The following is a 14,978-nucleotide window of genomic DNA, read 5'->3' as shown; positions in this document are numbered from 1 at the left end:
CGGTTGTTCTGCTGTTGGAACAGGGCGGTTATGCTCCGCTCATACTAGTCAAACATCATCTAATTTTATGTGAAGTAGACTCCGTGAAATTTTTCTCCCCCTTCTTCCCTTTTTAGGACATGACCGACAATAGCAACAGCCAACTGGTAGTGAGAGCCAAGTTCAACTTCCAGCAGACCAATGAAGACGAGCTCTCCTTTACGAAAGGAGATGTCATCCATGTCACACGGGTGGAGGAAGGCGGCTGGTGGGAGGGCACGCACAACGGCAGGACTGGCTGGTTTCCCAGCAACTACGTGCGGGAGATCAAGCCCAGCGGTAAGTGGGGCCCTGCCGGAGGGGCCGCTCTCTGTCTGGCACGGAGCACAGACAGAAGGGCGTGCGCTGCACGTGGGGAGCTGCTCTCCGGGTGAACTGGGCAGAGGAGTCCTGCTCTTGCCCGCTGCTTCTTCCAGAGACGTTATCCTTGCTTTCCTCCGCCTTGGGGTGCTGGCATGAAGGGTTCATCCTTAAAAGGAGCATTTCGTTCAGTCATGATATCCGTTTAAAATAAGGACTTGGGGTTTGCCGTATCACATAGGCTGTTAATTTTTATCACTATGGGTGCTTTTGGCAATGATGTATAATTTGTTTTTTTTGTGTTTATATTTGTATAGTATTTTAAAATGCATCACTTTCCTTATGTTTTCTGTAATTAACATTATTGACTTCTAAAAAGTTATTCAGAGGCTTATATTATTTTGAAAGGGAATAGTCGTAGTCGGCACTTACTTCATTTGTGTTGTGTGATTCTTGAGGAATAGAAGTTCTGAGGCCGGGCCTGTGCTTTCTGTCAGAAGGGTGTGGGTGTGACAGTTCTGTCCTGGGCATGCGTCACTTCGTGGCTCGTGTCATGAGTCAGCGTTAGCGGTGTACAAAGACTGCTGGGTTTATGAGTGTGGCTGTGTCGTTCTGGACTTCACAGATTCCTGCACACAGATGCCCCTTGAACAAGGTGGGCTTAGGGGTGCCGACCCCCCTGTGCAGCCCCAAATCTGTATAACTGACACCCCAGGACTTAACTGCTAGTGGCCTACAATTGACCAGAACCTTACTGATGAAATTAAGTATATTTTGTATGTCGTCATGTACTCTATCCTTACGATAAAGTTAAAGGAGGCATTGCTAAAAAAGCAGAAGGAACTGCGCATTTGCAGTACTACAGTGTCTTGGAAATGGACCCCTGCAGTTCCAGTCTGTGTTGTCCAAGAGTCCACTGTATAAAAACCCTTGTGCTTCTGTGGACTTGGCGCTAAGTGCCACCCTCCCAGCCCTTCTGACACCAGGTGGGTGGTGTCCGAGCAATTCGGTGACCTCAGAGCTCCCAGAACCCTGGTAATTTCCTAAGTGATAAGAGCACTGGGAGCATCTTTTGTTCTAATACTTGGTCTTTGATCATATTTCCTGATACAGAGCTCCCAGAACCCTGGTAATTTCCTGCGTCCCGAACCAGGGCGGGCAGACCAACATTTTTTCTATTTCCAAACCACATTTTGCTTATCCATTCATTTGTTGCTGGACATTTGGGTTGTTTCCACCTTTTGCTGTTGTGAGTAGTGTTTTGAACCTGGGTGAGATTGCTTGAGTCCTCTCCGTTCTCTTGGCTGTGTGCCTAGGAGTGCAGTTGCTGGTTCCTGGGCTGACTGGGATTCCTGAGAAGCCGCCATGCTGCCCTCCCCAGCAGTGCACGACGGTCCCAGTTTCTCCACGTCCTTGACCACACGTTTTTGGTAGTAGTTGTGGGTGTGAAACGGTACTTCACTGTTGCTGTTTTTCTCTAGTTGATAACAAATGCAGTATCTTCGTTCCAGTAAAGGTCACAGTAAATAAGTTTCTTGGTTACTGTATGAAGTGCTGTTATCGTGGCCTCATTTAGTCCTCACCACGACCCCAGAAGACATGGATATTCAGGGCCTAGGGCACAAATCCTCTTCCTAATGCATGCAGGTGTGGAGTCGGCTGAGCCTGTAGTGCTGGTATCAGGCTGATAGGGATGGAAATGTCGCCTTAATCTTACAGACTCAGCTTCTGGGGCGGACCGTTGTTCCTGGTCAGGCCCTGGGAAGGGCTGAGTCTAGTCTCTGAGCCCAGCTCCTGGCCAGTCCTGTAGTCTGCTGGTCATCCTGGGGCCAAGAGTGCTGCCCTGGGCCAGGAGCTGGGCTCCAGAATGCTGGAGTTGGGGAAGGGAGAGGGGAGGGGGAGGTGGTCTTTGCCTTTACCAGTGAGGGCAGGGGGTCACAGAGCTGCTGCTGGGGCCCGCCATCAGAGTGGAACCTGACTGGGCCTATCTCTTTTGAATCTGGGCCTTGAATTCTGCTATGAATGACTCATTTATTTTCTGTTTATTTATTTTTAAAGATTTTATTTATTTGAGAGAGAGAGAGAGCACGAGCGGGGGTGGGTGGCAGCGGGACAGGGAGAAGCAGGCTTCCCGCCGAGCAGGGAGCCCGATGCGGGGATCGATCCCGGGACCCCAAGATCATGACCTGAGCCGAAGGCAGACTCTTCACCGACTGAGCCCCCCCACCCCCACGCTCCGGGAATGACTCATTTTAATGGGAATCTTGGGCTGACTTTGAGTTGCCACAGGAAGAGTGCAAGTGAATTTTTACTTCTCAGGTATTTCTCCCCACGGAGTTTTGAGAGTTACCTGTTGACAGTTATATGGAAAAGATAGTCCGTGGGTCTCAAAGTCCTCCTCAGGTGACTTTGGGAGTTGTTTCCTAAAGGACTGGGGCGCAGTGTTGCTTTTGGCAGCAGGTGGGTTCACAGTGTGCTGTCACCTTGTGAAGTCTGGTCGTGCCGCACCAACACCTTGCCCGGGGGAGTGTGGGGCCAGACAGCTGCTGGGACAGATGCCGCTTGAAGAACAACTAGCCATTGCATGGGGGGTCGAGTTGACTTAAAGAAAAGTAAGGGGCACCTGGCTGGCTCGGTCAGTGGAGCCTGCGACTCTTTGATCTTGGGGTCGTGCATTTGAGCCCCATGTTGGGTGTAGAGATTATTTAAAAATAAAATCTTTAAAAAAGAAAGCCATTACGTGTTTGTGTTGACTTATGTCAGGGGTGACTGCATCCTGTTCCACCAATTTTTACATCTTACCCGTGTTTCCATGTGCACGTGCATGAGAGAGACCCTTTTAAACACGTATGTAACCACATTGGGTCACGTGGAATCCCTGGTTTTTGTACTGAATGGAGACAAGTAACTTTGGAAAATTCCCTGTTTCTCTATTTTTTAAAGTGTAAAGAACACGTTTGCTCCAGTTGGTGATTTCTCATGCTAAGTATTCCTTAGCTGACGGTTGGACTGAAGGAATAACCTTTTGGGAATAACTTCCCGTGCTGTGTTCACAAATTATCTGAGTATATTTTAAGGAAACTTATCTCTTTCTGAGCTTAGTTGTCGGCATTTGAGACAAACGGGAAATCCCATTTTTACTCTGTCACTTTACAACAGTGGAGAACTTGAGGGTCACAATAACATGCTAGTATTGTAATTCCTCAGTTATTTCAGTGACTTTCTGATTTTGGATGAGGATTCCTTTCTGGAAGGGTGTGTTTCAGATAAACATTGTAATTCAGTGTAATTCTTCATTTTCTGTAAACAAAATGTGCCAGATCTAACTGGCAATTATTAAGGATCATTTCCTCGTAAAACAAAAATACGGACGTCCTTTAAATTGTGAGTTTCTTCTTGTTACAATTCTGATTTACGAATCTCGTTCTTGAATAAACACACCCGAGGTCTACCTCTCAGTGACCCCTTTTGAGCTGCCTGTCTCCAGGTGAGTGCTCAAGAACGTCCACTCGATCTGTCCCACTTCTTGGAAGTGTAAGTGGCCATGAGTGTTTGCCCTCGCAGCTGCAGACTGCAGCCTTCCTGTGGGGCTTCACGCGTGTAGGTGTGTGCCTTTGACCTGTGTGTGCTTGCTTTTTTTTAATTTTATTTTATTATTATTATGTTATGTTAATCACCATACGCTACATCATTAGTTTTTGATGTAGTGATCCATGATTCATTGTTTGCGTATAACACCCAGTGCTCCATGCAGTACGTGCTCTCCTTAGTACCCATCACCGGGCTAACCCATAGCCCTCTTTGAAGACCAGTGTCCCCCAAGAGTCTGCAGGAGGGTATTTCCAAAGCTTGCTGCGAGTGTGCTTTTCTCCCTGAGTATGTACCCCCTTATGGCAGGTACCCCTGTTATTTAGCATTTATCTCACACGCACATGTTTTGATGCACATTGTTTTGATATGTAAAAATAATGGAATTCTGCTTTTTGTACATACAAGGTGTGTGTTTAATGCGCATTCTCTAAAGAATTTCTTAAATTGGAGACCGAAGGAGAGAAGCAACAAAGCGGGTAGTCCTGGGGGAGAGGGACGTTGCTTGCTGCTACTGTTGAGTCGGTTGGTAGTCGTGGGCCTCGCTACAGGTCATGTGCCCCTGGGGCTGGGGCGTCATGCTTACTTTTGACATGGGAAAGTGACCTAAAACGCCAACTGGGTTTTGGGTGCAGCGATTAATTTAGTTATAGAAGAACAGCGGTATGAATATGATCTGCAAGGAAAGGGGGAGAGGTAACAGGTTTGTTTTTGTATTTCTGGAAGTAAGAGTGTGCGTGTGCGATGTTAGGTTTCTGAAGGCGCCCAGGATAAGGCGGCCCTGGAGGGTAGGCCTGTCTGCTCTTTCTTCCAGGTGTAGATGCGGTAACAGGCGGGAAGAGTTATCCCACATCAGAGTTGTACCTCTGAGGCACAAGTGGGGAACCTGGCATGACGTATGGAGGAGTCTGGGATACGGGGGTATGGAATTTTCCCGGAGTGTGGGAGTGAGTGTTCCTCTAGATTAACGCAGTGTGCGCTCCCCCAACAGCTGTGTGTGCAGGTGCTGTAGGGGATGTTCTGGGCATGGGTGTGGCCGTGTTCCAGTGACTGTGATTGAACATGCTGTTCCAAGGACGTGTCCCCTAGGGCACTTGACATAGAGTAGTTTGGGGGTCAGAGTTGATAGTCCTCCAGTATTAGGGATGTTCTTTTAAAGTTTTGTGTTTGCTTATAAAACACTGTCAGTAGTACGAGCCTGTAAAGACCAAGCCAGGAGGACAGAAGCCCCCGGGGATGCAAGCGGAGGTCCTGCTCTGCCCGCCTCCACATCCAGCCCACAGCTGCCCTCCAGCTCCCGCCCACATGCCGGGACTTCTCTGCGTGGATGTGTGTCCCCGAGATGCTCTCCCTAGGTGCCTTGTCTTCCCTTCCCTCTTCCTCGTAAGCTTGGGCTTTGTTTTCTTCTCCTGTTGCTTTCCCTTCATTGGTAATACTTGACAGTAAACTTGGTGGCTGCTCGGCTGTGACCCGCTCTGTAACACGAGTGCCTCCCTCGACCTTTCTGCCTTCGGTCGGCCGCGTTTTCCACATTCCATCAGCAGGACTGTTAGGAGTACACTGGGTTCCAAAACCACAGGCCACATCTGTTCAGCACATACTTGAGTGAACTCTGTTGTGGGAACTGGGAGAATAACCGTGAAAAAACCGAAATGTCTTTCTAGAAATCGTGCAGCTTACCCGAGGCTCCCTGAATGGAAAATGAGGCGGAGTAGACAGTCGGGAAGGTGAATGTCCCCTGAGCACTCTGCCGGCGTTAAATAAGAGACTTAGAGGCGGAACGGGGCATGCGCTGCGTAGATCTTACCGGGTTCCCTGGGCCCAGTAAGCCAGCTACAGAAAGTCATTGTTGCGACGAGTTTGAGTCTAGGGAACTCCGACTACGACTGCGTGTGAGAGGGTAGGACTTACTGGTTTTGTCCGCTGTGATAATGGCCTAGTGGTTGGGTTTTAAAGTCTGAGTCTGGTGGACACTGTGAAGTACTGATGGTAAATTGCTAGTATCTGGGATCTCTTGTGTAATGCTTCCAGAAAGAAGAGGAGGGATCTAAGGGTTAACCGTTGAAGCTACAGAAGAGCGTAGACGTTACTCTCTCTCTCCTGTTTCTCTAATTCAGTTGCAGAAAAGCAGGGGCAGTGTAATCCTACCGCGGAGGCTCCTGAGCGTTTACTCCTAGCGCGTTCTCGCTGGAAGAGCGGGGAGGACTCGGCACAAGATGCCGTCCAGGTCGAGGGCGCGTGGCAGCGAGGAGGCTGCTGACGGTAGAATGAGCCCGCACGGAGTGAGTGACGTGAGTGACGTGAGCCGGCGTGGGGACTCGTAGCTGAGGTGACCGCTGTTGTGCAGACGAGAGGAAGAGAAGTGGGAATTAGCCGTTCTCAGGGCTGCCTGCAGGCTCTGTTGGTCACTTCTGTCAGGGACGAAGGGGCAGCCGTGAAGGTGGAGCTTTCGGACTGGTTATTCCTAATCGCCCTCTTCTGTAAGCGTTCTTACTCCAGAGTAGTCACCGAAGGGAGCCCGTGATCGTCGAGTCTCGTGCCGGGCCTGTATCCGGCCGCCTTTGTCCGCCAGTGAGGGGGCGAGCACTGCTGTGTATGGTAGCGCCCCCTCATTCGCGGGCCCGCCTTTCGTGGTCTGTTCCCTGCGGTCAGCCGAGGTCCGGAAGCAGGGACGCGTGTCGGGAGGTGAGTGGTAGCCTGACACGCTGTCACTCGGCTCACTTCTCAGTGGGCATTTTATCCCCTCAACGTCCTCACCTCACTGGGTGAGCACAGGACAGGGTGGCTATTGTTAGGGTTTTCGTTAATCTCTTACTGGGCCTAACATACCAGTTAAACTTTATCATAGGTCTGTACAGAGAGGAAAAATCATGGCATGGGTAGGGTTCGGTATTCTTGGTTTCGGGCATTTCCCGGGGTCTTGGAACCTAGGTCTCACTGGTAAGGGGGGGTCTCCTGTATGGGCCTCCCCAAGTGTCCCTATCTTCAGTGCTGCTTAAAGGCGCCATGCCCTCCGTCCAGGCATGGTTCTGATTCTGGAAAGCATCTTCTCCTGCTCATTGCTTTTGCTTTCTCCTGAAAATCCTATTAGATAGCTTATTTTGCCCTCTCTAGCTTTTAATCTGTTTTTCGTATGTTTTGTTTTGCTGGGCTTCATTCATTTGGAGTCCACTCCTCAGATGTTTGTGTTCACCACTCTCCCCTCACCAGTGATGGTAGCTGTCCGTTGAGTTCCGTTTTAGTGACCACAGTGTTCACTTCCAGGAATTGTTTCCTTATTTTCCAGGTGTTTTTTCATTTTCGTGGTGCCTTTATTCTTCCTTATGGTTCTTTCTTTCCAGGCGTCTTAAACATACTTACTCTGTAGTTGCCTAGGTTGCCCCATTTCCAGGTCTTGGGTACTAATTTCCCTCGCACGTCCTATCTGTTTACACTCTTGGCTCAGTTCTTCATGAGCTCATACTTTCTTGTTACAGATCTGTCTTTGCGGGTTCAGTGCGGGGGGGGACCTGTGTACCCTGGCTTGCGGAAGTATTCCTACAGAGCGGAGGAACATTTGCTTCCTGAGGGGCTCCCGGAGTTTTTCTTGCCCCAGGCAATCCTGGTGGGCCTTTGGGGCTTGGTGTGAATTTGGACCACATACCACAGCAGGGTCAGGCTCTGGGTTTTGATTTCTCACAGGCTGCGTCTCCCATCACTGAGTAGCCAGCCCACGTCCTTGTTGTTTCTCTGGATTGGTGGGCAGGAGCTTTAGGCTTCTGTCAGCCCTAAGGGTCACCAAGAGATCCTCCTGTTTGAGTCTGTCTGGCTCCAGCCTCAGCCCCCAAGGACCCTCATTGTCAGTGCCACTAGGAATTCCCCACCCCCTTTTCTCATTTAGCACATTTATGTTTAAATTTTCTTGTTTTTGGCGGTTTTAGTTTATTGCAAGAAAGGGAAGATATGCATCCTCCGGCCCCTGGAAGGGCAGCATGAAATTACATTCTCATAATTTCCCTGCCTCTCAGTCACAGTGGATTGTGTCAATTCTTAGCTATCAGGTGGGCCAAAAAATGAGTTGTTTGGGGTTTTTTTTTTTTTTTTTTTTTTAAGGGTACTGGGAAGGCGGAGTATTTTCTAATGTTTCCTGTGCGCATTTTTTGTTACGATTGGCCATGACTTCTCTGGAATATTACACATTAATGTATGTAGATTTTGTTGTTCCTGGTTTTTTTGGAGGGTGGGGGAGTAGGGGAGAAAGTGCTAGAAGGTTCCCTGAGGCTGCACAGGAGTTCCTGCGGTAAACCTGGGAACCTAGGCCCCCGTTGCTGTTCCACTGGGGTGGTGTCACCTCCGGGCATGACTGTCCTGACTGTCCAGGCGCTGGGATGAATGTGCGGCGGGCCCTCATGTGGCTGTTAGCGGGGAGCCTGCCGAGCCTTCTGCCTCAGTCTCGCCGTGTGAGCTGGTCGGCCGGGCGCAGAAGCCTCTTGCAAGCCATGTGTCAGATGTCCGTAGCAGACAGGCTTCCTTACACGGGGCGCCTTCGGTCGGCGGCACCGCAAGCCTGCACGGATGGCCCCTCTGTGAGGCCGCTCAGGACTGGCCCTTCTTACTTTAGGGCCCTCTGTCGAGAACGGCACACAAGTTTTGGGGAGATGTTCGCAAGCCCTTCCATCCCAGTAAGTTCCACGCAACAGCCAGCAAAGCTGTGGACTCCTTCTGTGAAGGGAGCAAAGACCCACCCAGTGTTTGGACTCTGCCTACGTTGTCTGGCTCTCTTCTGCCTACCCTTTGTTTGGATACAATGTTAGTGGCCTGAAACTTCTTTTAAAAAAGCTTTTTCCCTGAGGGTTCTAGAGGGGAGGGGGTGGGAGGATGGGTTAGCCTGGTGATGGGTATGAAGGAGGGCACGTTCTGCATGGAGCACTGGGTGTTATATGCAAACGATGAATCGTGGATCACTACGTCAAAAACTAACAATGTAATGTATGGTGATTAACATAATAAAAAAAATAAATAAGCTTTTTCCTTGTAGTTGTCCTAGTAAGTTAATTGAATACTGTCATCTGTGGTGTTGGGAGGTGTGTCTTAAGTGAAATGAGGCAGTTGGCAAATTATTTGCTTTTAAAATTTAAAGCAGATTCAAGGTAGTAGCATGCACGTTGGTATTTGTGGTCTCGATGGCTGCCATTGAGGCTCCAGTGCTCTCCCCTTTTATTTGTATTTGTCCCCTAAATTAGAGGTTTTAAAGATGAAAAGGCATTGTTGGGCTGAAAGCATGTCAGTTTTTTCTTCCGTGGTTGCACACCTAGCTACAGATGCAAGATTGTTCTAGCTACCACACTTTCCTTCCCAGATTGGTATTTCTTAGGGGTTCAGAAGTAACTCTTTTCTCACGGAGTTCTCTTTTCCATCCTGTGGGCAGAGAGCAGAATTCTTTCAACTGGAATAACACCCGTTTTGTTCTTCATTTTCAACCCCTTGGAAGAGCTTTACAGTGAGGCATTGAAGGAAGGTTTAGGTGGACAACTGCACAGGAAGGGGAGGGCCCACAGTGGGTATATTTTAGGCCTTTGGGGTTTCTGTTGCTAGGAAGATAATGGCAGTACTGGGCAGGCAGTTGGAATTAGGGGCCTGAAGCTTTGGGAGTGTTTGCGGAAGTGTTTGTGGACAGGCAGGTGGAAGGATGCTGAGCACACAGCACAGGACAGCAGAGGGACAGAATGTCGATTTATACAGGGAAGGTGGGTGAGGATGATACGAACTATATCCCTGAGGACATGCTCCTCAGAATTTCTCCTTGCCCTTGCTCCCCACCAGCCCGGGAACCTTGGAGGAGGACCGGTGGGCGACGTGCACATCCCCCCTGAGAGCCGTGTTCTCGGTTAGCAGACGCTGCTCTGATACCTGTTACACTGAATTAAAGCTGGACCACGTTCAAACACTCGCCTCCTTGCACTCATCACAGTTGCGCTCCCTTCGTCTCCGGTGCAGAGGTTCTTTTCTGTCCCTGCTTGGTGTGGCTTTCTGTCTTCTTTGCTTGTCACTTGGAGCCAGATCCTACTTGTTTAGAGAGATTTGTGCGTTCTGAGTGCTTTGGATTTCTGAGGTGTAGTCCAGACTGGGGGTTGCCGACATCGGATTCTGCCCCCCCAGTGTTTTATCTTTGCTACACTCCTGAGCTGTGGGTGTAGCTTTGCTGGTGTTCTCTGACCTGCTGTTGGTGATGGAGCACAGTCTGTCAGGTACTGAGCCTGAACAGGGAGTATGGGCCGGGGGACGCTGGCTCGCTGACCTCAGGGAGCTGAACAGCTTCCCTCTTTGCATGGTGGTTTCCCTGGAGGCCCCTGGACCAGCAGCTCTGGGCCATGTGGGGCTGGTGTGTGGGGGTCTCAAGTGCTGGTCAGTAAAACTGTGTTATGTCTCCATTTCAGAGAAGCCTGTATCACCCAAGTCAGGAGCGCTGAAGAGCCCCCCCAAAGGATTGGACACGACTGCCATTAACAAAAGCTACTACAACGTGGTGAGTGACTGCACAACCTGTCTTAGGAATAACATGGGCTTTTTTGGATGTCTCTAAAACCCTGCAGTGTAGAAGATAGGTGAACCACATAGAACCTGGAGAAGGATACAGAAACCATGCATTACTGGCTGCGCAGTTACAACCACCAGGAGTGTTCTGGTGTACTTTCTTCTCGTCTGTTTTACAATCTTGTATTTTTGTTCCAGTATTTATGCAGCATTGTGTACCATTTTTGTCACATAATGTAGTGCCCCTCAGACCATCTCAGGTCTTCAAAGATGAGACCGTAAACAGGCGCATGATGTGATGTGAAGTCAGGCATCAGGTGCGTTTTACCTGTACTCAGAGTAGATCGTAAGTACTTTACATCAGTTACTGTTCCTGGTTTACTTGTATCTTAACAGAGTCTTTCCTGGGATAGATGTACATATATATCAAAAAGCTTGGAATCACAGGAGAGTGTCTACACGTACATAGTAAAGATGAGTGTTTTAGAATCTAAAACTGCATTTTGAAACTTAAGAGCAATTTGTGAACTTCAAAAACACCCGTGAAGTCTAGTCCAAACCATTGCTATATATACGGCAGAAATAGGAAATGATACTCTTCATTTGGATAACCTTTTAAATTGCCGGCATGTATCAGTGAGATAAACCAGCAAAGTGAACCTTGTGAATGTGGATCGGTCTTATTCCGTGGAAAATCTGCATTTTGGGTGTCCTCCCCGCTCCGAGTCTTCCAGAGAAAGTTTCCTGATGGCGGTTGTCCATCTGAGTGCGTGAGGCTGTGCGTCTTTGCCGTGGAGCGGCTTGGGGCTGGTGCTGCCGTGAGCAGTCCTGAGGGTTTCACGGACTCCGTGCTGCTGGTGGGAGAGGGTGAGGACGCGCGACGCTCTGCCATGCTCACCTGTTGCCGTGGCCTCTGCTGTGCGTCTGCATTTTCAGCGCGCTGCGCGTTCACTTTCCATCGGCTCCACATCTTACAGAGCGGTGTGAGCTCGGGAGGGTTCGTTGTCCTCCTCGCATCGGTTCGGTGCCGCTCTGCAGCGGGCCCCGGTGGGGGCAGTGGGTTGTAGCCGTGCGCAGAAATGCGGCCAGCCCCCGTTCTCACGTGTGGATGCGGTTCATTGCTTCCTCTCCCTGCCTTCCCCCCCACGTCCGTGCTGCCTCTGCCTGCTTTCCCTTCCTCACTTCTTGTCCCGTGGCCTCCGTGCGATGCCCTAGCTGTCTCAGATTGGTTTTCTTCGTGTTGCCCCACGCCAGGCCCCTCTTCCTACACAGTCCTTCACTTGAGTCTCAGCCTCCGCTTCTCCCGCTTCCTGTTCTTTTCCCAGTCTCCGCTGCTCCCTCCAAGTGCAGGCTTCCACGCCAGCCCTGCGCGGAGAGAGCGCCAGGCTCCCCAGCACAGCCTGTACCCTGACTCGGTGGGCCACCCACCTTTCCTGGTTGTGCTCTGCCCTCCACGGCCTGTTTGGTTCTTTGTTGGAGGTTTGTTCCTGGAACAGGGCTCTGCTGAGGTCGTTGGTTTTTAGTGTGTATTGTGCTGTGTGCTTGGCTCCGTGCACAGAGCCACAGTAAGAGGCGTCTTGTGGTTCTTCAGGGTTTCACAGTACGAGAACTTGGGAGCTGCCTTTCCTCTTGTGTCCTTATGTGGGATGTTGGTTTCTTTCCAGGGGAAGGCTTCATGTGGCGAGTGTCAGCTTGTCTGTGTACCAGTACACGGTGATGTTCTGAAGGAGCTTGCTTCTCTTAGAGGTTAGAGGAAGCAAGTTAGCGCCCCGTAAACTGCTACCAGCTGCATTTCTCCTGTCTCCAGTAATTTTGCTCCCATTAGGGATTGTGTCAAAGTAGGCGACCATGCTTTTCCAGAAGTCCTGGCAGGTCGTTTTCCTTTGCATTTTATGCACGCACACAGACACACTTAAAGATTTATTTACTTATTTTAGAGGAAGGGAGGGAGAGAGAATCCCAAGCAGATTCCCTGCTGAGCATGGAGCCTGGTGTGAGGCTTGATCTCACGACACTGAGATAATAAACTGAGCTGAAATCAAGTCAGACGCTTAACCAGCTGAGCTCCCCAGGCGCCCCTTCCTTTGCATTATAACTTCTGTAGTCCTCTTCAGCTTGAAGCATAATCGGTGCCTTTTTAGATTTCTTTCTTTTAACTGTGCTTGTACAGCGTAGAGAACCTTCATATCACACGTGCTGTTCTGAGTCAGCTACTGTTTAATTCAGAATATGGGAAAACACCTTGACCTCAGAATCACGTCGAAATCATTGTTTACATAACGCTGTGTTAGTAAATAGTGCATGTGAAAATTGCAGTTGTTATGGACTTAGAATTCATAGAAATCACCTTTTAGGATGGCACTCCCATTTTATAGGGGAGAACACCAAAAGCTCTAGAGGTTAAAGGACTTGTCCGAGGTCACACACTGATTAGTGACTAAGTCAGGAATAAATTCCTCTTCTTTGAAGTTTGTATTTATAAATGACATAAAGTAAAACATAGAACAGAATACCACATGCAGAGCAAAGCAGAATAGATTATGCATTCGGCATTTTCATACTGCCTTGGGTGGTTCATTTTCATAGGGAACTAGGTATTTCACAGGAAGTGTAGGTATTTTTAACCCCACTGATTGGAGAAGGTTCTCCAAGAGGAAAGACTGTTCACGAAAGACTGGGTCTCCGCGTGGGCCCAGCGGAGAGCAGTGAGGAGGGCTGGAGGTGGAGGTACAAGCGTATTGAAATTAAGAGAGGAGACAGGCATGAATGGGTTGGATCTGTAACCTGTTTCTCCTGTAGGGTGGTCAAGACAAGCCAAAAACACGGGGGGTTTCAGCGTGATTCTTGGTGACTTAAGACCGTCACAGGACATTCATCATGTTTCCTCTTGATGGGATGCCCACTGTGCACACGTTGAGTGTGATGGTGTCCGTGGATCTCTGAGGTGCTGTTAATGTTTCTTTGTTTCTTTCTGTTCTTCAGAAAGAATACTCTCTTTGTCCTTTTTGTTGGCAGATTCTTTTGCATTTCAGATCTAATGTTGAGCCCCTCTAGTGAATTTTTCACTTTATCACACCTTTCAGTTCATAATTGCCATTTGAGTTCGTTCAAATTTTCCATTTTTTTAAAAAAAGATTTATTTGAGCGCGCAGGTGTGTGTAGGGGAGGGGCAGAGGGAGAGGGAGAATCTGAAGCAGCCTCCCTGCTGAGTGTGGACCCCGACACACGGGGCTTGATCACGACCTGAGCTGAAACCAAGAGTTGGACGCTTGACTGACTGAGCCACCCAGGTGCCCCCACTTGTTTTTTTTTTTTTTTTTTTAAGATTTTATTTATTTATTTGACAGAGAGAGACATAGCGAGAGAGGGAACACAAGCAGGGGGAGTAGGAGAGGGAGAAGCAGGCTTCCCCGTGGAGCAGGGAGCCCGATGTGGGGCTCGATCCCAGGGTCCTGGGATCACGACCCGAGCCGAAGGCAGATGCTTAACGACTGAGCCACCCAGGCGCCCCTACTTGGTTATTTTTATAGTCAAATACAGACTGTATTTGAGTCATGGTTTGACTTGCCTATTTTAGAGCAGTTTTAGGCTCACAGTAAAGTGGGGAGGGTGATGGAGATTTCCCGTGGACCTCCCGCCTCCAGTTGTGCACGGCTTCCCCCTGTGATCAGCGCATCTCGTGGCTTGATGGCGCTCATTTTAGTGCAGGATTGTAACCCACTGTCTGGATGGGCCAGTTTACCCATCACCTGCTGGAGGACATCTCCCTTCCTTCCAAGTGCTGGAAATTATGAATAAAACTGCTATAAACTTGCATGCGCAGGTTTTTGTGTGGGCATGTTTTCAGCTCCTTTGGGTAAATGCCAAGGAGTGCTGTTGTTGGGTTGTGTGGTAAGTTTAGTTCTGTAAGAAGCTACCACACTGTCCTCCCGTGGAGGATTCTTGTGGGACGGCTTCTCCGCATCTGGCGGTGTCCGCGGTCTGGGTTTCCCTGAGGTGCTAGGTGTGCAGTGCTGTCTGTCTGCTGACGAAGGATGTGGAGCATCTTTTCACATGCTTATTTGCCATTTGTGTATTTTCTTTTGTAAGGTATTTGTTCAGTTCTTCTGTCCATTTTTAAAGTTGGGTTCTCTTACTGAGTTGTAAGGGTTCTTCATATATTTTGGATGAGTCTTTTACCAGATGTGTTACTTTTTCCCTTTAACTTTGTAGTTTGAGGATAATATGCATGGATATAACTTTTCTGGCATTTATCCTGCTTGGTGTGCTCTGGGCTTCCTGGGGTCTGTGGCTTGGTGTCTGACATTAATTAGGGGAAATTCTCAGTCATCATTTTTCAATCTCCTGTTCCTTCTCCTCCTGGGATTCCCATTACATGTATGTTACACCTGGTGCCGTCCCACAGTCCTTGGATATTCTCCTGTGTTTTCTTGTGTCTTTTCGGTCTTCAAGGATTCCTTTAGGTGCTGGAGCGTGTGGTTCTTTCTTCAGCGTGTCCTGTCTGCTCATGAGACCGTCACAGGAGTTCTTTTCTGTTA

The 14,978-nt window shown here is 49.2% G+C and overlaps 1 protein-coding gene across 6 annotated transcripts in view; it reads left to right on the top strand.

Moving 5' to 3' along the window:
* Positions 1–14,978, top strand: part of ARHGEF7 (Rho guanine nucleotide exchange factor 7) — a 101,445-nt gene that overhangs the window by 40,350 nt on the left and 46,117 nt on the right. For all 6 annotated transcript variants that reach the window (XM_035003042.1, XM_035003040.1, XM_035003041.1 and 3 more), the window contains 2 exons: positions 117–318; positions 10,344–10,432. In XM_035003042.1, coding sequence (XP_034858933.1) covers positions 120–318; positions 10,344–10,432 — 288 coding nt within the window. In that variant the 5' untranslated portion in view covers positions 117–119. The remainder of the gene's footprint in view (positions 1–116; positions 319–10,343; positions 10,433–14,978) is intronic.

This window comes from Mirounga leonina, unplaced genomic scaffold (genome assembly GCF_011800145.1).
Source record: "Mirounga leonina isolate KUSES-001 unplaced genomic scaffold, KU_Mleo_1.0 Mir_127, whole genome shotgun sequence".
Classification (NCBI taxonomy): domain Eukaryota; kingdom Metazoa; phylum Chordata; class Mammalia; order Carnivora; family Phocidae; genus Mirounga; species Mirounga leonina.
Note: the sequence above shows the minus strand (reverse complement) of the source record. Positions and strands in the feature narration are given on the sequence as shown.